This window comes from Monodelphis domestica, chromosome 1 (genome assembly GCF_027887165.1).
Source record: "Monodelphis domestica isolate mMonDom1 chromosome 1, mMonDom1.pri, whole genome shotgun sequence".
Taxonomy (NCBI): Eukaryota; Metazoa; Chordata; class Mammalia; order Didelphimorphia; family Didelphidae; genus Monodelphis; species Monodelphis domestica.
Window position 1 is genome coordinate 384,023,894 of NC_077227.1, and position 21,209 is coordinate 384,045,102.

Genomic DNA, 21,209 nt, shown 5'->3' on the forward strand with positions numbered 1-21,209 from the left:
TTAGAGGGAAAGAGTGTGTGTTAGAGAGAATATGTGAGTGTGTTAGAGGGAGAGAGAGTGTGTATATTAGAGGGATAAAATGTGCATGTTAGAAAGAAAGTGTGTGTGTGTTGGAGGGAAAGAGGTGAGGAAGTATTTCTGTGTGTGTGTGTGTGTGTGTGTGTGTGTGTGTGTGTGAGAGAGAGAGAGAGAGAGAGAGAGAGAGAGAGAGAGAGAGAGAGAGAGAGAGAGAAGTGAGGGAGGAGAGTCAAAAGAGGCTTTATTCCTTTGAAGAAGCTTTTTTTATCTTGTTTTGATGGAAAAGGTATATTCTCATAAGTATTCAAAGCTGAATTTTTTATTCTGACTTTTCTTGATTCCAGTTAGGGATATAAAAACCTTTAGCCACTTGAAAGTAAATATTTCATTAACACTTTTCCTTAGCTAACCTTCAATTACTTTACAAATAAGAGAGGAGCCCACGGTCAGATCTTTTGTAACCATAGAGGTTTAAATAATATTATAAAAGATCACATTATTTATTCTACTGATATACATATGTTTTTACAGTTGTATTTGGCTAGAGTACACATAGTGATTTTATCTGTCTTCTAAGTGTATTTTTAAGCATTCAGAGGTCAGAGTCAAAACAACTTTCTAGGCACAATGTCAATTCCAACCCCTAACACCCTTTTCAACATTCCCATCCTGTAATTGTGAGAGAATGGAAGGGAAGGGAGGGAAACAAACATGTATTAAGTAAGGGTCTGCTCTTACCAGGGTCTGCGCTAAGTGCTTTACAAATATCATCTCAGTTAATCTTCACAACAACCCTGTAAGGTAGGCACTATTATTATTATTCCCATCTTAAAGTTGAGGAAACCAAGACAGACAGGTTAAATGATTTCTCCAACATTACATAGCTAACAAGTGGCTGAGGCCAAAAGAATTCTAGTGATAAAGAATTTGCTACCTTTAAAAGCAGCTTGTCATACATCTGATTGGTTCAGATTATTAGTGAAATTTTCCCTTTATTGAGCCCAAATCTACTTTCTGGAGTTCAACCTTCTGGAGACAAGCAGAACCATTCTGATGTCTTATCCAAATATTAGCCCTATAGATAAGATTAAGTAAAGATATTATTTATGTTCTGACAAGATAGCCTTAGTGGCTCAGGGGATTAAGAGCCAGGTCTGAAGATGGGAGATCCTGGGTTCAAATTTGGCCTCAGATACTTCCTTCCTACCTGTGTGACCCTGGGCAAGTCACTTAACCCCATTACCTAGCCCTTCTCACTCTTCTGCCTTGGAACCATTACTTAATATAGATTCTAAGATGGAAGGTGGGGATTAAAAAAAAAAGAATGAAAATTTTCAAGCTTATGATATGGATAAAATGGTAGTTTAATAAATTTATTCTTTTATTTATTTATTCATTTATTATCAGTAAATTTAGTTGCTGCTGTACCTGGTTTGGTCTGTTGAGTTTTAAATGCAAGGGGATATTGGGAACTTGTGAGCGGCTATTCGTTTTGTTTATTAAGTTCTGTAGTTTTGATTTCTCTAGGCCCAGGAGCAGCTCCAAGCAGAAGTGCTCAGGTATAAAGCCAAAATTGAAGACCTGGAGGCAACTTTGGCTCAGAAGGGACAGGTAAGTAACAGGTTATTTGAACCTCTATTTTCTTTGATCTCAAACTATTCCATCTAATTTTCTTCTGGTCAAATCATTGATTTATGCATGATTCTTCACACCCAATCAAAGACTGCTTGGCTGAATCCAATGCCCTTTCTTACATTGTATTGGACTGCTGACCTCCCCCTGAACACACAAAGGTTTGGACCCCAACAGTGGATGGGGGCAGACAAGAGAGATGATGGCTAAGGCAGAATTCTGATAGACACACTAGCATTGCAGTGACCTGCTAAAAAGCTAGGCATAGGACCCTCCATTGTGCTCCTTATGGACCTGCTGCATCTTTGGCTTTGCATTGCAATGTTTTCCATTCCCATGTCCTTAGCCTGTACACATCTGTCCTGGTGGAATGAGCCCTTTTCACCTCTTTCCTCTGTGATCACCTCTGAGTCCCCCAAAGGCTGATCCTGGATTCTACAAACTACTTAAAAAAAAGCACTAGTGGGGACTGCTGGAAGGGATCTTAGATTTTCCTAGCAAGCTGAGCCCCAATTTCTTCATTATGTGACTGGATGGGGCACGGGGGATGTCAGCCAGTCTCTGGATTTGGCAGGCAAAGGATCCAGAGGAGAAAAGATAGCTGGCTAAGGGGCCAGCTCACAAAGGGGTTTGGCTTCACTGATCTTCAGGGCTGCTCTTTGAAATGCTGACTGCACACTATTCTTTGTCAAACAGGATTCACACTGGGTAGAAGATAAACAACTTTTCATTAAGAGAAACCAGGAGCTTTTAGAAAAGGTATGTGGGGTGCACCTTCCTAGAGGGGGCAGACAAGGAGTAATGAGGGATCCAGGAGCAGCAGAGGGTTTTCTCAGGAGTGGCACAGGGGGCCTTGGGGAAGCGGGAGGCTGTACCAGTGCTAGCCTACTGGCTATTTACCCATCCTCATCCCCTTCACCATAATCATCATCATCATCATCATCATCATCATCACTTAAATACCATTGTGTGCATGGCTCTCTGCTGGGCATGATGTGGATTACTTTAGAAGAGATGTGATTCCCATACATTATAGACTTTGATTGCCATATATGTGTGTGTATGTTGTATGTAGAAAGAGAGAGAGAGAAACAGACAAAGAGAGACAGAGTGAAAGAAAAGGAGTTCTCTGCAAACTTTTAAGCATTCTATGAATGCAAGTCTTACTATTCGACAATTGTTTTGTATTCAAAAGTGATTCTCTGCTAATAGTGATGACCATGAGGAGCATTGTTTTATGCAAAAAGAGACATGACTACAACATCAATACTCATGACAATGGGAAAACTGAACTCTGACTGTCACTCTCTATTGGCCAAGTCTATCTCTGTTTATAATCACAAACAGGGGACATTTTTGAAGGGACTAACTAGAGAGAGAGGGGAGAATCACTGGGTGTAGAAGCAGCAAGCCTAGTTTTTAATATTGACTCTGCTACTTATGACCAAGTCACTGCATCATTCTGGATCCAAGAGTCTTCCTATATGCAAAGGAGTGGAATATAGTAATTAAAACTCAAGTCTTCTCTCTCTAAAATTCTATGACCCGATGAAGTCTCAATTCAATTCAAGAAAATTATTTTCCAAAGCCATCACATGCTATTTTAAGAAGTTGAGGAGGATTGAAGTAAAGCTAGTTCTTAGTCCCTGCCTTCTTGGAGCCTGGTGTCTAGTGGGATGGACAAAAAAGAGATACCGATTCTTTTAAGTTGACCTTGCTGGACTTTGCAGTTCATAATCTTAGAAAGTTTCCCCAAGCAGTAAAAAGTTAAGTGACTTACAAAAGGTAACATAACTCAGATATGTCAGAGACCCTTTTTAAACCCAAGTTTCACTTACTGCAAAGGTCAGCTCTCTCGCTACTGTGCCATATTTCTATAAAATATGCAGTAAAATATCTGTGATTCCTGTGACCCATGAACTCATGATCTTTTCACTCTATGAACATGATCTCATCATTATATAGGCACAAACAAAATAATGCATGAGGTCTGAGAGGAAAAAAAGCACAACATTATAACCTGGAGAAGAAAGAGGATTGATCCATAAAGATTTTTCAACTGTGTACTGACTAGAACACTGTGCTAGGTGTTAAAACTCCAGCCCTCTTGGCACCTACAATTTAAGAGGAAGAAGAAACAAATACATAGCTAAATCTAACATAAAATAAAACAAAGTGAGTACATTGGGAAGTGCAAAATAAAAAGCCTTTTGAGGTCCGAGGGAGAAATGTTACCAGGAAGCCTTAGGGAGAGCACCATAAAGCTGGTAACATTTGAGTTGAAAATGGGTAAAAATTCAGTTGTTGAGGAGGAAGATTGGAATATGCCAGATAACATAAACAAAAACCATGACTGAAAATTGCAGGGTGTGTTTAGGGGACAGAGAGTGAGTTCAATTTAGTTAGACCAGAAAGTATAGGTAGAAAAGTTAGGATGGTCCCAGATTGTAGGGGGCCATAAATTCCAGGGAAAGGAGTTTGAAATTTACTTGATGATAGTAAGGAACCAATGAAGATTTCAAAGAGCGTTATGTGACCAGATCAGTGCATAAAGGAGATTAATTTGATACCAGATAGGATGACTATAGGGATTGGGGGATAGGAGTAAAGAAAGGTGGATGCAGGAAGATCTGTTATTTTAGGAGGCTATTACAATAGTCCCAAGAAGATGACAATGAACTAGAGTGGTGGTAGTAGAAATTAGAGGGATTGATATAGAAATATTTCAGAGGGAGAATTGATACATGCCACATCCAAGATATTATTAACCCAGCAAACTCAGGAAGCCAAATTGGGCAAGTAGAAAAGCTGGGCCCTAAGCCAAGAAAGAACTAGAGCCAACTTTCAGTTAACAGCATGGAGGTGTTCTATTGTGGGCATATTATCGAGAGCAGGTTTTTAATCCAAGATTTACTCTGTGAATATAATTTAATTCTACTACTCTAGTACTCCATTGATTTTTAAAAATCCATCTACATGATAGTCTCTCCAACAATGCAGATTGTAGCCCATCCATGTCTGCCCATCATGTGTCCCTGTTGTCCTTGTATTCCTATAAATTTTCTTTTTTTTAAAATATCTTCTGTCTTATAATGATTACTAAGTTTGGCTTCAAAGCAGAAGAGTGGACTAGGCAATCAGGATTAAGTGATTTGTCCTGGACCACATAGCTGGAAAGTGTCTGAGACCAAATTTGAACCCAAGGTCTACTGTCTCCAGGCTGGTACTCAATCCACTGAGACATCTAGCTGCCTCCATAAAATTTCCATGGAGGGAATCTACCCAACATATTGCTTTCTCTTGACATTATGAGGTTTCCAGTGTATTACATGGGCTATCCATTTTAATAACAATTACTGATTGCTGTGTTCACAGAAAGCCAGGGAGAGAGTTAGGGAGACAGACAGAGGCAGAGAGAGATTGAGAGAGTTCCAGCAGATACCTAGATAATCGGTGTCCTTCATCAGTACCATACCATGTATCTTGCAAACGTTGACATGTTTCCTGACCTCTTCATTTATTTCCTCTTCCTTTCCAAGTGGTCTCTAATATATTCCTTTGACTATTTGACTTCCACTTCTGCCTCTATTGATCTTTGCTGAAATGCTCTCCATTATACTTCCCCTACTCTGGTTCCTGGATTCCATCACTTCCAACATATCACATCACATTACACAATGCTGTTCTGTTCCCTAACTCCCCCTTTATTTACCATATTCTCTTAAATAGGGTATATTTTCTAGGATAATATTTCAATCCTGGAACTTCTCCAAGTCTCAGGATTACCTAGGAAATCCTATTTGCTTGTTACATTAGATTCATGAATGTCCTTTGCTTTTTATCCATTTTTTAACATACATAAAGATATCTAAGCATAATGTTTTCCTATTTTTCTTAGATTTTGTCCCCTGTGAACTTCTGAGCAACTGTACTGCTAATGTTGATTCATTATGGTTATGGTTTCTCACTTAGTAGAAGTATGTCAGCATTTTTCTGGCTTCCCTTTTCTTTTCAGTTTAAAGCCCAGTGAGTAGGTCTGCCAGAGCAGAAAGGGAATATATACTATGGAGGGATCCATTTTACATATCATCCAACTCAATCCCTTCATTTTATAGATGAGAAAACAACAGACACCAAGAGAAATTGAGTGAGTTAACCTAAGGTCACACACATAATAAATATCAGAGCCAGGATTTGAATCAAGGTGATTGGATTAGAAAACCACAGCTATTTCCACTGCATCTATTTACAAGGTGGTCAAGATTAAGGGTGCAAGTCAAAGCTATGGATGAAGACATGGCACTCTCAACAACCACAGATAGTAAATGAGGCAGGAAGTCCTGATTTCAAATCTAGCCTCAGAGATTTACAAGCTAAGTAACCCTGGATAAGACCATTTAAACTCTGTGTACTTCAGTTTCCTCAACTGTAAAATGGAGATAATAATAGTACCTACCTGAAATTGTTTATGTAAGGATTGAATGAGATAACATTTGTAAAGCACTTAATCCAGTGCCTAACATGATGCTTATTCCATTCTAATACTGGATTTACCTCTTCCCTATGAAATAAAGGTTCCTTCCAATTAATTTTCTTTTTGAAAATTAATTAATTTCTTGGTTACATCAAAATTCTCAAGTATCTCCCATCCACCTCTATCCACAGCAGAGAAGGCACCATTTGACCAATAAATAAACAAATAAATAAATTATATATGTACATATGCTATTGATTTCCTATTTTTAAAGATCAATTCTTTCTCTGGAAATGGACTTTCACAAGTAATTCTTCAAACATTATTTCTGTTGCTTTATATAAAGTTCTATTAATCCTACTCACTTCACTCTTCATAATTTCATGTAGGTCTTTCTATGTTTTTCTAAAATTAATCTGCCATTTCTTATAGTGTAGTAATATTCCATCACAATCATATGCCACAACTTGTTTTGCCAATTAATGGACATCCCCTCAATTTTCAGTTCTTTGCCACCACTAAGAGAGCTGCTATAAATATGCCTTCCATTTAGTTATCAAGAACCATAAGGCCACAAAAATCGTATTAATATATAATAAAATATATATATATATAAAAATATATATATTGGCCCTACATGTTTAATTCAAGGAGGGACTATACTAAAAGCTAGAGATATGAAGTGGGAAAAATCACAGTCATTTTTTTCAAGGAGCTCATATTCTATTACAGAGTACAAGAAGAATATTGGTAAATACGTAGTATACTGTTGTTTAGTCATTCATTCTTGTCCAGCTCTTCATGATTCCATGGGAAATACTGTCTATGAGATTTTCTTGGCAAAGATACTGGAGTGGTTTGCCATTTTCTTCTCTAGTGGATTAAGGCATAGGATGTTAAGTGTCATGCCCAGAGTCTCACAGCTAGTAAGTGTCTGAGGTTAGATTTTAACTCAGGTCTTTCTGACTCTGGACCCAGTACTCTATTCACTGTTTGCTACATGAATTCATACTATATAGACATTAATTTTTTTCCTTTATTATTTAAAATATTTTCCCATGGTTACATGATTCATGATTCCTCTGCCCCCCCCCCTTTTCTCCCTCCTCCTAGATCTGACAAGCAATTCCACTGGGTTATCCATGTATCATTGTTCAAAACCTATTTCCATGTCATTCATATTTGCAGTAGAGTGATCTTTTAACATCAAAACCCTATCATATCTCTATCAAACTATGTGATGGATCATATTTATTCTTCTGGGTTTCTGTTCCCACAGTTCTTTCTCTGGATGTGGATAGTGTTCTTTATCATAAGTTCCTCTGGATTGTCCTGGATCATTGCATTGCTGCTAGTAGAGAAGTCCATTACATTCAATTGTGCCATAATGCATCAATCTGTGTACAATGTTCTCCTGGTTCTGCTCCTTTTGTTCTGCATCAATTCTTAGAGGTCTTTCCAGTTCACATGGAATTCCTCCAGTTTATTACTTCTTTCAGCACAATAATATTCATTACCATCAGATACCACAATTTATTTGTCCATTCCCCAAACAATGGACACCCCTTTATTTTCCAAATTTTTGCCACCACAAAAACATGGCTATAAATATTTTTTGTACAAGTCTTTTTCCTTATTATCTCTTTGGGGTACAAACCCAACAGTGGAATGACTAGGTCAAAGTATAAGCATTCTTTTAAAACCCTTAAGGCATAGTTCCAAATTGCCCTCCAGAATGGTTGGACCAATTCACAACCCCACCATCAGTGTAATACTGTCCCAATTTTACCACATCCCCTCAAGCATTTATCACTTTGCTGTCATATCGACTGCTCTGCCAGGTGTGAGGTGGTACCTCAGATTTGTTTTAATTTGCATTTCTCTAATCAGGAGAGATTTAGAACACCTTTTCATATGCATATTGATAGTTATGATTTCATCATGTGAAAACTACCTATTCATGCCCCTTGACCATTTGTCAATTGGGGATAGACATTAATTTCTACAGGGTGGTAAATAATTAGCACTGGGGTTTGGAGGGCAGCAATGGAATAGGAATGTCTTGTGTAAAAGATGGAATATGAAAAGAATCTTGAATTAAGCTAAGGATGCCAAAGAGCATCCTTGAAGTATGAGGAGGGAGAGTTTTCTAGATGGAGAGCTGAGAAGAGGTACATAGTCTTTTAAGTAGGAAATGGAATCTGTTTTTGAGAAAAGCAAATGGGCCATTTTAGTTGAAATCTAAAAGTACACGAGGGAGCATCATGTTAAATAGGTCCTGGAAAGATAGACCATAACCAGATTATGGCCAGAAGATCTCAGAATCGTAGATTTAGATCTTACCCAATCTTGCCCAGTCCACTCATTTTGAGACTGGGGAAACTAGGGCTTGGAGAATTTAAATCCCAATGCCTGCTGGTTGTAACTGACAAAACTGGAATTTGAATGGAGTTCCTCCCACTCAGTAGCTCTTGCTTGTACCATAAGGTAAAGGGCTTTAAATGTCAAAGGCATACATATTTTATCTAGGAAACCACTATAATTTCTTTTTTTTTAATTCATTTGATTTTGTCTTCTTTTTTAACTATCACCTTGATTTCCCACTGTATTCTTCCTTCTCCTCCCTCCCAGAAAGCCCCACCTTATACAGCAAATCTGCTCAATCCATCAAAAAAATAACTAATTTCATATGTAGTAGGCCCCATGAGTAAACCTCTTGCTCCTCCTAAAAGAGCAAGGGGTGCCCCTATTGCTTCTTGAAAAAGAGAGCAGTATGGTGAGACCTGTGCTTTAAGAAGATTATTTTGGCAGCTGTGCAGAATAGATTGAGGTGGAGGGCATGGGGTTGGAGGACTGACAGCAGGAAGACTAATTAAGAGTATATTACAATAACTTAGGTAAGAGTTTGCCATGGCTTGAATTGGGGAGGTGGCCTCATGAGTTGAGAGAGGGTCAAAGCAAAAGACGTTGTCAAGATAGCCTAAACAAGTTCATTATTACAAATGATTGAATTTGATTAGTGAAAGAAAAAGAGTCAAAGATTGCACCAAGGGCATGAATCAAATGTTTAACAGCTGAGTCTCTAGAAGAAGAAATATATATATGTATGTATTTATGTATATGTATATACAAATAGCACACTTTTAAATTATTTACATGTAAATCAATCAAAGTATACTATTTTTAACTTTAGTTTATTTGGGCTTTTATTTGGAGGTTTGGGTCTTATATGAGTATTCCCTTACAAAAATAAACAATATGAAAATGTTTTGCACAATAATACATGCATAGCCTGGGTCAAATTGCTTACTATCTCTGGGAAGGGGAAGGGAGGAGGGAGACAATTTGGATCATATAACTTCAGAAAACTTATATTTAGACAACCAACAAAACAATGAATCAAGCCTTGATTTGTAAATTTTGCCTATGTCCAAGTTGTAAAATGTTCCCTCTGAAAATTTAATAATTAGTTTGTGGGAGCATCTATGCTGGCTCCAGCATACCCCTAGTTACTGCCTTTAACACATGAAATCAGGATGAAAGTTAGGTTTAGATAATGAGTTCTTTTTTTAACTATTTGTGTTGCCTCTAAGATCCCTAGGGGGAAGATGCCTAATAGGGAGTTAATGATGCAGTACTAGAACTCAGGAAACAGTGGAAGCTTAATATGTAGATTTGTGATTCATAGCTGCATAAAAGTAATAATTAAATCAATGGAAGCTAGGGAGATCATCAACAGAGAAGGTATGTAAAGAGAGGGATAGAGGAAGGAGGGAAGAAGTCAGGGGGGAAACACATGCTTAGAGGATAAGAGAAAGTGTATGTATCAGTTAAGGATACTAGGAGTATTCAGATAGGTTGTAGGAAAAGAAGAAGAAAATAAAGTCACAAAAGTTTATTCAAGAGGAGGGAGTAATCAACAATCTTAAAAACTAGAGAGAGGTCCAAAAAGAAAATAGAACTGGCCTTAGAATTCAACAACCAAGTGATGTAGTTAACTTCAAAGTGGGCAACATCAGTTGGAATGAAATTGGAAGCCATATTGCAAGGGAGTGAGAAAAGAGAGGGAAATAAAGACAATGTATGTAAATGCTTTTTCTACTTCTGGTTGTGAAATGGAGAGCTATTAAAGGATAGCTGGCAGAGATCACAGGTTCAAATTTTTGTTTCATTTTTAGGATAGGGGAAATCTGGACTTGTTTGTAGATAGCAGAGATGGATTAAGTAGATAATAAGAAAATAAACAAAGGGGATGTGGTTAGTAGGATAAGCTAGCTACCAGACAAAATAAGAGAGAATGGTACCTGTGGAGGAAACAAAAGAGTTAGATTTGGCAAAGAGAAAGGCTATTTCTTTGTCAGAGATGAACAAAGAAAGAAAAATGTGGTATGTTGTTGCAAGGTTTTGAAGTATTGAATTTGGGATAAGAGGGAATTCAAAATGCATAGCTTTGATTTCAATGAAGTATGAGGTGAGGTCCTCTCCTAAAGGGAAAGGAGGAATGTGAGTGGCTACACAAAAAGAAAAATTTGAAATAACCAATATGAAGAATTCAATGAAAATTCAAGGAAGAGAGGGTGAAAAGTCTATCATATAGCACTGGGGGCCCATTTTGGATTAGATAAATGAAATCTGTAGCAGATCCATTTAGTTGTATGGCTTCCTCCAGTGGCATTCAGCAGCAAATGACTCAAAGAAAAGAGAGAATATTCTGGAAAACCTAGATTTGGACTTTGGTGAGGAATGAATTGTAACAGGATTTGGACATAAAGAATTTGAGGGCAAAGAACAGTGTAAATTTGAACTGGCTAACCTTAAGATCAAGATTTTGAAGACAGACCAGAACTGGAACTATCAATTGAAAAAACAAGAAAGGGGTGGAGTGACTGGAGATCATGATAAGAAATAAAAAACAAGCATAAAAGGAGTGAGGGACAGGAAGAGATGGAAAAAATAGAAGATGGTGATCTTTGAGAGAAATATTAGAGTTCTAGTCTGTGGCATTTGTTCAATTACTGTTGATATTAAAAGTAAGATTTTAATCATCACTATGTAAGACTGAAATGGAATCAAGGTACAAATGATGGAACTTGAAGAAGTTTCTCATTATAATGCATTGCAAGTGGGGATTGTTTCACATTCTTTGTACCTGAACATACACAATAGCTGGCACATAATAAGTTATTAATAAATATTAAAATAAATTAAAAATCAAATAAATAAAAATTTGTTGAGTGAATGATAGAAAAAAGCACTCTGGGTCTGAATTAGGTGATATAGATTAATGGAGTGAACTTCAAAGCAAGATGAATGAATGCATATTTGTGGCAGAAAAAAAAACCCTCCAAAAGTGATGAAGAGAAACAAGAAGTGAGCCTTCTCTTCCATTTAAAGAGTGTGGGGGTAGGCACATTCAATGCTGAGGAGGGTGGATTGGGTGACAGTGTCTTTTGGGGGGGGACAAGTTTCTGTGATTGCAAGTAAATGGAAAGAGATTAAGAAGAAATAGTCTAATATAAAGGAGAGTCGATTTACAATAAAACAGATTTTAGGGGGCACAATGGAAGAGGAAGGCAGAGCAGGATAGGGTCTTAGGAGGAACAGGGTTTAGAAGGATAGAAATGAGGAGGTTAGAGGAAGATAGTGAAAGAAGAGAATTTTTGTCTATGTAACCTGCAATCCTGAATCATGGGGATGGGGATGGAGGTGGAGAAGGAAACTTAACTAGAAAACAGTTCATTTTCTCACCTTTCCCAGAAAGGAATGACAGCTCTCCCTGTCACTCTAACTTGGTTTTAATAGAGGTAGAGATGTTGATTTTCTAGTCTTCCCTCACAGCTATGGTTCTGTCTTAGTCTTGGTCCAAGCATGGCCTTGAAAGTTATAGAAGGCTTAGAATTTGTTAATTTTCTCAAATGCATTCATCCACATTTACCCATGTTATCAATACTTCCCATTTCGACCTCCAGCCCCCCTGGATATCCACATTCTATAATGTTTCTTTTGGCAAGAAAGTTTTAGTTTCTTTCATTTCATTGAGTTTCACACAGAGATTTATCTTTGGAACAGCAGAGAGACAAAATCTGTCTAATCATTTTAAGGCCCAATAATCATAGTCAATTCCCATTAGACTTTCTCCCTTTCAAAAGGAAGTATTGGTAGCTTTTGTTTTTATATCACCTTCATTTATGAACATACTGCTTTCCTGTCCCCTTCCCAATGAACTATCACTTATAATAAAGAAAGGGAATATTTTAATAAGTTCAGTAAAATGAAGTGAATCCATTAAGTGAGTCAGAATGGATATGCAGCATTCCACATTCATAGTCCCTCGATTCTGTAAAGGAAGGGAGATTAATTGCTTCACCTCCTCTTCAAGATCATGCTTAGACCTGCTCCCTTTCACAGAGTCACAGAATAGTTGGAAGCGACCTTAGCAGCACAAGCTATGTCTGGGTGACAGTTCTCTTTTATCATGTCTCCAACAAGTAGCCGTCCAGCTCTACCTCAAAAACCTCTGCTTGTGTGTGATATCTCCCTTAGATGCTATTTCTTCCTTGTAGGATCCAAGTGAATAATGTTAATAACTATCTCTTCCAAAGGGCAGCTCTCCAAAAATGTTAAGGCAAAAGATCGAACTAATCTTCATCTGATATGCTTTTTCCATCCCCTTAGAGTGTTCTTCTGGATGTTCTCTAGTTTGCCAGTGACCTTCCTAAAAGTGTGACAGCTTTCCCTTAGGCTTCATTTTTTTTTCGAGAGGCACATTTTCACTTGGGTTTCCCAGGGGAAGAGGTTAAACCTAGTAAAAAGCAGAGCCCTTTCTGTCATAATAGATAGAGCTCTGGGCAACAATACAAATATGTGTCTGTATATCCATGCCTGTCTTTCTGTTTCTGTTTCTCTGTCTCTGTTTCTCTCCTGACATCTCTTTTCCCTTTTCTCTCTTTCTGCTGTTCTCTCTGTTTCTCTGTCTCTCAATACCTTGTTATTCCAAGTAAAAGATTTATATTACATATATAAATTGATCTAAATCTCTTATTAAGAATGTGTAGTTGGATCCCTATTGAGGAGTTTTACCTAACAAAAGTGAGAACAGTGTTTCCAGATTTGACTTTGCCTTTACACTGGCTTCTCCCTATGTCTGGCAAACATTTCCTGTACCTGTGAATGGAGAGGGAGTTCTGTGTTTCAAAAGAAGAAATGGACCTTGCTACTCTTCATATAGAGAATTTCATCCGTCACCACATCATTACTGTGGCTGTGCCCCATTCCTGGAATGTAGCCCCTCTTCATCTGTGCTTCTTAGAATTCCTGCTTTCTTTCAAAACTTAACCCAAGTACTCCCTGCTATGTGAGGTCTTGTCTGAGTCCCTCAGCTTCTAGTGTCACCCTTTTACAAAGGATTTTATATATTTTGGGGTGTATATGTATGTATATATGTACTTATTAATGAAGATAAATCTATTTTCTGTCTCTTACCTCATTGAAAAACAGTAACAATTTCAACCACCACCAACTACCTTGTAGCAGATTTGCATAGTCAAAAAAACAAATTCCTTCATTGTCTGTGTCCAAAAAGAAATACCTTGTTATGTATCCCAACTCCTTCATCTCTCTATCGGGAGGTAGATACAATGTGTTGTCTTTGGTCCAGTGTAATTCTGGATTGATCTTTTGTATACATCTTAGATATACTTATATATGTGCCTGTTCCCCCACAGTACAATATGAGCTCCTTGAAGGCAAAGTTGTCTGATTTGGGTACTTGTATTTTCAGAGCCTAGCACAGTGCCAAGACCATAAAAAATCCTCAATAAAATGTTTGTTGACTAATTTTTTCTTGGTTCTTCATATATATACCAACAAAACCCCCTCAAAACAAAGCCTATGTTTATAATCAAAAAGTCTATTTTCTATTGGAGTTCTCCTTACTAGCTATCTGAGTTTTTTTTTGTTTGTTTTGTTTTGGTTTTTGGAGGTAGAAGGGAATGCTTGCTATCAAAGTGCTAATGTTGCAAAAATAGAGGCTATATATAGTGTAGTCTTAGAATGAGGAGATCTGAGTTCAAATCCTAACTCTCTTAAGTTTGCCCAGGACTAGGGATAACTCACCTAGCCTTTCTGTATCTCTATTTCCCTATGTGCAAACAGAAATGATATTCTTTATACTTCCCACCTTACTGGTTCCTTAGTCATTAAATGTTTTGTAAACCAAAAGACACACACACACACACAAGCTAGTTGCTATTACAACGCTCTTAAAATGGTCCTCTAATTCAATCTTTACTCTACTAGATAGAAAAACAGGAGACAGAAAACAACCGATTACAACAAGAACTACAGGATGCCAGAGACCAGAATGAGCTGCTGGAGTTCAGGAACCTGGAGCTGGAAGTAAGAATAAGCAAACCCCACCACCACAGAGTGGAGGAACCACTGAGCACAATGCAAATGCATGACCTGACCTTCAATTCCATTCATTCTGTGGCTTTCAGATAAACCTTAAGAGAGTGCTAGCTTGATGTAATGGATAGGGCACTGGATTTGAAGTCAGGAAGATATAGGCTCACACCTTGTTTCAGACACTTATTAGATGTGTGACAGTGGGAAAGTTTCTTTATTTCTCTGAGCCTCAGTTTCTCCATCTGTAAAATGAGTTAATTGTACCTGATAGCCTTCAAGCTCCCTTCAGGTTCTAAAGCTCTGATCTTGCCATAGGGGATGAGGCCAGTGGTAGGAGAGCAGTGGAAGGTATGGGAGGAAGGAACCTTATTAGAAAGAGAACCAAAGATCCCCCAAACTTTTGTATCTAAGAACATTCTTTGTAATCAAAAAGCCATAGAGGTAGCAAGGGGAAAGGAGTCCCAGAATCACCTGAGCATGTTGAAGGAAGGAAATGCTGGGAAACATATTATTAGGTGTCAGGAAGTATCATGGAATCTCTGCCTTTGCCTTTCACAGGATATATCCTAGCACTGAGGCTCAGAAACACCCCTTCCCTAATCCCAGTCTCAACTTTTATGTGATGGACCAGCAGTATTTCACTAAGGCATTTCCCTTTAGCCTAGGGATCATAGATAATGCTTGACTAACTTATTCTAAAGAAACCCTAATGGTAGGCTCTTTCCTGTACATAGCCCACATGATTGACTCAGAAAGTCAGACCAATTTACTATGCTAGAGTAGATCCATCAGCTGAATTTCCCCTTGCATTAAAGCTCTACTCCCAGGGCCAACAGCTCACTCCCTGGGATGTTGGAAGGACCTAAATATTTATACCAGTTAAATGGAAGTCTTTGCTCCATTCTGCTTCCTGCATTTCCTGGACATGGCTGGTTGAAAAACTTTGTAGGAATGAATGTCACCTTGCATCAATATGCCCACACAATCTCATGTTATTACTCAGGAGATTAGCTATTTCCTTTCTAATGAAATTAAATGCTGAGCCTTTTTCTTTAGACTTTCTCACAAGACCGTACACACTACACAATAATTTAGTGTTTAATCACTTGATGCTTGTCACTTCATTAATTCTAATGTATCTTCCTCTTCCTCTGATTCAAGGAAAGAGAAAGAAGATCACCTCCATTTAATCTACAAATTCATCCATTCTCTGATGGTGTAAGTGCTCTACAAATATACTGCATGAAAGAAGGTGTCAAGGTATGCTACTCTTTTTACCTCTTTGCTTGTCCCGAAATTGAATGGGAGGTGGGACAGTTAGGTAACAGCTAGGTAATATAATGGATAGAACCCCAGGCCTGGGTCCAAACCTGGCCTCTGGCACTGCCTAGCAATGTGACCCTGGGCAAGTCACTTAACTACACTAAAGCCCTTGCTTTAGACTCAATAATTAGCATCCATTCCAAGACAGAAGTTAAGGATTAAATAAATAAATATTGAATGAAGGGCTAGATCAGGGACTTGGTTTTTAGTAAATGATGAGGATGGGCTTCAAGGCCCTGTGGAAAGGGATGGATTTGGAGTAAGGAGTAAGGAAACCGGGTTAAACTCCTGGCTTTGACACTCATGCTCCCTGTGACCTGGGGCAAACAGTAAAATGAAGGGGCTTGAACTAGAAAACCTCCAAGGTCCCTTCCAGCACCATATCCATGATGATTCTATTGCCTTTAAATTGCTGACTGACATTTTAAGCCATGACGCTATCTCAGCAAATGAAAATGGCTCCATCTGGTGGCAAATTAATTATTTAATGAATTTGATTCAATTTGACAAGCTTCTAGAAATGGCCACAGTGTGCTATAGCTATTGGGCTAGGTGCTGAGAAGCTTTTTCTTCTGGTTCAGATTTGGATTTCATTGATAATAAAGGAAAATTTTATCAATATTCTTTCTTATATTTTTATTCATAATTTTTATAATTATATTACATGTATATAAATGGAATTTATAATTCTAGAAATGCCTTGGAAATACACAGACATGAGTTAAAATGTAAGCTCCTACCCTCTTGGGAACAACATATGCACAGGTAAGATAGGAACATAAAATTTATAAAGAGGAAATTCTAGGGTTTTAAAACCCACCTCTGGCACTTCAGGTTTTTGGCAATGATCAAGTCACTTACTTCACTTCTCTAACCTCAGTATCCTTATCTAGAAAATGGGGACAATCATGCCCTTAGTGTCTGCCTTACAGGAGCATCTTGAGGCCCAGAAACAAAAAGCTTTGAAATTCTCTATGCCAAATGCTTACATCATACTTAAAGCACCACATAAATATCTGTTGTTGTTGTTGTTGTAATTATCGTTATGGGCTGTAGGGAGTAGATAAGCCAAGGAGAGAAGATCAAGTTAACTTTGAATTGAATGTCAACACAACCTGCTCTGTTTCCTCTTAAAACTTTCCTCTGGGGAAACCACAAAACCCATAATCCACTGGAAGTAATTACCAGAATTGTTTATACAGGAGCCCAGGTGGCTCATGAACTGGCCTAATAAGATTCTTTGATTTGAGATAGCGGGCATTTTCAGGAAATTAACCCACTCTTATATAAACAGCAGAATCAAAATGCATTCCAGCCCCCAAAATCCAAATATTAATGTACATTTTCACAGCCTATCATCCATGCCAAAAGATTAAGAAATAAAATTGTGATATGACAGTGAGTAAAGCACCGATCCTTGAGTCTGGAAGGCCAGTTGGGGCCAAATCCTAATTCAGGCACAAAGGAAGGAAGCATGGAGAGTGCTGTGAAGAGAATGCTAGATTGGAATGATAAAAAAAAATTATTTATTAAGTGCTTACTACATTCAGTGCCCTGACTTAGAGGCAGAAGATCTGGCTTCAAGTCCTCGTTCTTCCTCCTTATTCTCAGTGATCTTGGACAAGTCATTTTGAGTTTCCTCATCTTTAGATGGAAATGGATTTAGTCATCTCTTAGGTGCTTTCAAGTTTTTAATCTATGATCTTATGATTTTCTAGTTGTATGACCCTGGGCACATATGAGAAAAAGCATAGGTTAGCCAATAAGGAACTGGCCTTGAAGCCAGAAAAAACATGGGATCAAGACTCATCTATGGTATATACTGATTGTGTGATCCTGTTCAGATCAACTGATGTCTCAGTGCTCTAGATCAGAAGTGGGCAACACACTGCTGACAGCATCCCTCCCACCCCCCAAAACACCCAAATTCTGACAAATGTGATTAAAATGAAAAATATGATGAAACATAAACAGTGTTAACATGTGGTTTTCTGAACCAATATACAGCCAACAACTTTATGTATGGTGTAGTGGCACAAATTGGAATTTGACCCCACTATTGTCTGGACGAGTCACTTCTACTATAAGTCTTAGAGAAGGTGGAAGCTGGTATTGGCAAAATATCAGACTGTAAATTACATAATACTGATCTGACATGTCCAGGATCTGTCCCTTGCCCTTGTTCCATGACCACAGGCAAGACATTTAATCCCTCTTAGTCCCAACTTCCCCCCTATTAAAATGAGATAATGATTGCACCTCACAGAATTGTTGTGAGAATAAAATAATGATGTCTGTTAAATGCCTTTAAAACTTTATAAATGAAAGCAATCAGGAGGAGAATAATGAAGATGAGAATTTATCCATGAATTTTGGGACCTCCTCTATTCTCTCCTTTTTCATTTATTTCTGACAGAGAAGCAGCCCTTATCCTTGCCCAGACTGACCCCTCTATTCTGCCATTAGTAATATCCTCTCTTTCCTCATTTAAGTCCTTCTCCAATGGCTCATCATATTGAGCATATGCTCTAGGGATTTCCAAGGCTAAACAGGGAAGCACACGCTTTGATAGGTCCCATTTGGTTGGAAAAGTTGAACTATGACCCTAGAGATGGTCAGTGTACCTTTAACCCAAAGACAAGTATAAATGCTAAGAGACTGGTTGACTAGAGGATGAAAGATCCTGTGGTGCCAGATGGGTTACATTCTACCTCTGTGGATGGAGTAATATTATTGATGAAATCACAGCTCCTAGAAATATTGAAATAAGGAAAAGTTCTAAGATGCATTTAGAAAAGACTCCAGAAAATAAAGCTTTTGAATGATCCTTTTCTTAAAACCAGGATACTTTTGTCTCTTGTTCTTTCAGGATGTGAGCATCCCAGACCTTATTAAACAACTTGACATTCTAGGTGACAATGGGGTAAGTACAAGTAATTCATTGTGTTAACTCTGTAGGGATACTAATTTATAGACTAATGGGCAAGAAATACTTACTGAGAGAGCATGGACAAAGGAATATCAGATCAGCGGCATTTGGCCATTATTTGGCTCCCTGAAATACTATTTTGTAGCAAATTTGGGGTGGAAGAAGGGTGAAGGTGCTCAGGGGACAAAGGAATGGTGGCAGCAACAGCTCTGGATAAAGAAGTCTTCATCAGTAGGTTCCAGCTTTGATATAGGCCCACATTTGTAGTGATTAAAGGTAATTACCATCTGACAGTTGCTTCAGGGCACCCTGTGTGAAATTAATTGGCCATACTCCCTGCAAGTGACACTAAGTGGTAAAGTTGATGGCAGCCCCAGGAAAAAGAAATGGGCCAGTAGGTTATAAACCTTTTTCTTCCTGAAAACCCCTTCTGGGCAGGGTCAAGAGGAATTAGCTCAGTGAGGGGGACTCTTTAAGGGGACTGACTGGTCTGTTGATGAATAATGCCCTTTGGGTACCCAGCAAGAAAGAGCCTGCGTTAATTCTCCATGAAAAATTGTCAAAAGGGAAGCAGATTCAATTAAAATTATATCAGTCTGTTATCAAGAGAATCTGTTTGTTCTTTGTTTCTCTTTACATTCTGTTTTTTTCCCCATAACATTCCATTTTGACTTTTAATAAAGCCAGTTTACGGAAGATTGTTTAGCCAGGCCCCTAAGATAGAAAGATAATCACTTTTAAAAGTAATTTGGAAATGTTTTGTGTTGTGACCTTGTTAAAGATCAGTACAAGCTGGAGACTGGTGTATAAATAGGTTACATGCAAACTGCAATGTTTTGGAGCTTAATGTGAACAGACATCATTATTGCTGAGGATTTTTACATTTCATTATCAATTTTATTTTAATATTCACTAACAAGTAGAAATGGTAAAATTATACAACCCAAGATCTAAGAAAAGAAGACAAAACTGGACCTCTCAACAAGAGATTGTTATTTATCAGATGTTAAGCTGAGCCCCAAACAAAAGATGTATATGTTGACTTTAGCTGACACTGATAGATACAGTGGAAAGAGTTCTGGATTTGGATTCAGAAGACTGAGTTCAAATCTCAGCCCTGCCACTAACTACCTACTTGTGTAACCTTAGGGTAAATCACTTTCTTTCTCCATTTCCTCCTCTGGAAAATGATGTGGTTGGATGAGATAAATTCTAAATTCCCTTCCATTTCTAAATCCTGTGATCCTTCCAATTCTAAGACTATGATCCTTTGACATCCTGCTTGCTTCTATGACCTGTTTCACCTTCTTTTCCTTCTTATTTAATTAAGTAGGACTGACAGCTGCCATTGTTGTTAATTGCATAGCATAGTAGTATGTATCATTCTCACTTTCTAAACACTCTAACTTTGGTTTGTTTGCAGAATTTACGGAATGAAGAGCAAGTAGCCATTATTCAGGCCAGCACTGTGCTTTCCCTTGCAGAAAAGGTAAAACCCCAGCAATGTCTCACCTTGTGAAATAGGGACTCTTTCCAGCCTACTCAGGAGCTAAGGCTAGCAAGTCTTTTTGCACATGCCTTTGTACACGAAGCCCTTAGAAAATGCTTTTTATATCAATGTATAAAGGGTATAAGAAGAAAATGGAATGGAATAATTATTTATTAAGTATCTACTATATACAAGGGTAGTAAAAGGCAGCTAGGTAGTACAGTTGATAGAGTGTTGGGCTCAAAGATCTTCCTGAGTTCAAAAGTGGCCTCAGATACATACTATTTGAGCAAATCACTTCACTCTGTTTGCCTCAGTTTTCTCATCTATAAAATAAGCTGGAGAAGCAAATGGCAAACTACTCCAGTATCTTTCCCAAGAAAACCAGGGATGGGGATACAAAGTCGGACACAACTGAAATGACTGAACAACAACATTTGCTTGCTCTGTGCTAAAGAACTTTGCAAATACAGCCTCATTTGATCCTGAGAGCAAATGGAAGATAAACTTTTAAAAAGTGAATAATTCCTGAATTTGACTAAACTATAAATATTTCAAAAGAAGAAAACCTGGCAGATTGAATGCCTAATTAGGAGAAGTTCTACTCAAATAATCCTTGAAAGGCTATGAGGGTTCATCAAAGAAGTTATATGTGTAGGGAGCTAGCCTCGGTGCTGAAATAAGGGGTGGATCTTAAATTATAAACCTATGCTTCAGATTTAATAAATTCACTTCAACACTATAAATCAGGATGCACCAAAGGTCTCATTATGTGACCTTGGACAAGCCATTTATGGTCTTCAGGTTTGAGATTCCAAAAAATGAATGGAAAGATTGAACTAAATGACCTTTTAAGATCCCTTCCACCACTAAAATTTTAGGTCCGTGGATAAGAAGTTGATTCCACCTCTTGTGTGTCAATGGTCAATTGCTAACAA

The 21,209-nt window shown here is 37.9% G+C and overlaps 1 protein-coding gene across 3 annotated transcripts in view; it reads left to right on the plus strand.

The window, feature by feature from the left end:
- The window catches only part of JAKMIP2 (janus kinase and microtubule interacting protein 2), a 225,893-nt gene that overhangs the window by 172,734 nt on the left and 31,950 nt on the right, over window positions 1-21,209 (plus strand). For 2 of the 3 annotated variants that reach the window (XM_001380683.5, XM_007474041.3), the window contains exons 11-16: window positions 1,546-1,629; window positions 2,347-2,409; window positions 14,423-14,521; window positions 15,692-15,790; window positions 18,723-18,776; window positions 20,206-20,271. In XM_001380683.5, the coding sequence (XP_001380720.2) occupies window positions 1,546-1,629; window positions 2,347-2,409; window positions 14,423-14,521; window positions 15,692-15,790; window positions 18,723-18,776; window positions 20,206-20,271 (465 nt within the window). The remainder of the gene's footprint in view (window positions 1-1,545; window positions 1,630-2,346; window positions 2,410-14,422; window positions 14,522-15,691; window positions 15,791-18,722; window positions 18,777-20,205; window positions 20,272-21,209) is intronic. The other variant, XM_056811596.1, reaches the window with a different exon arrangement.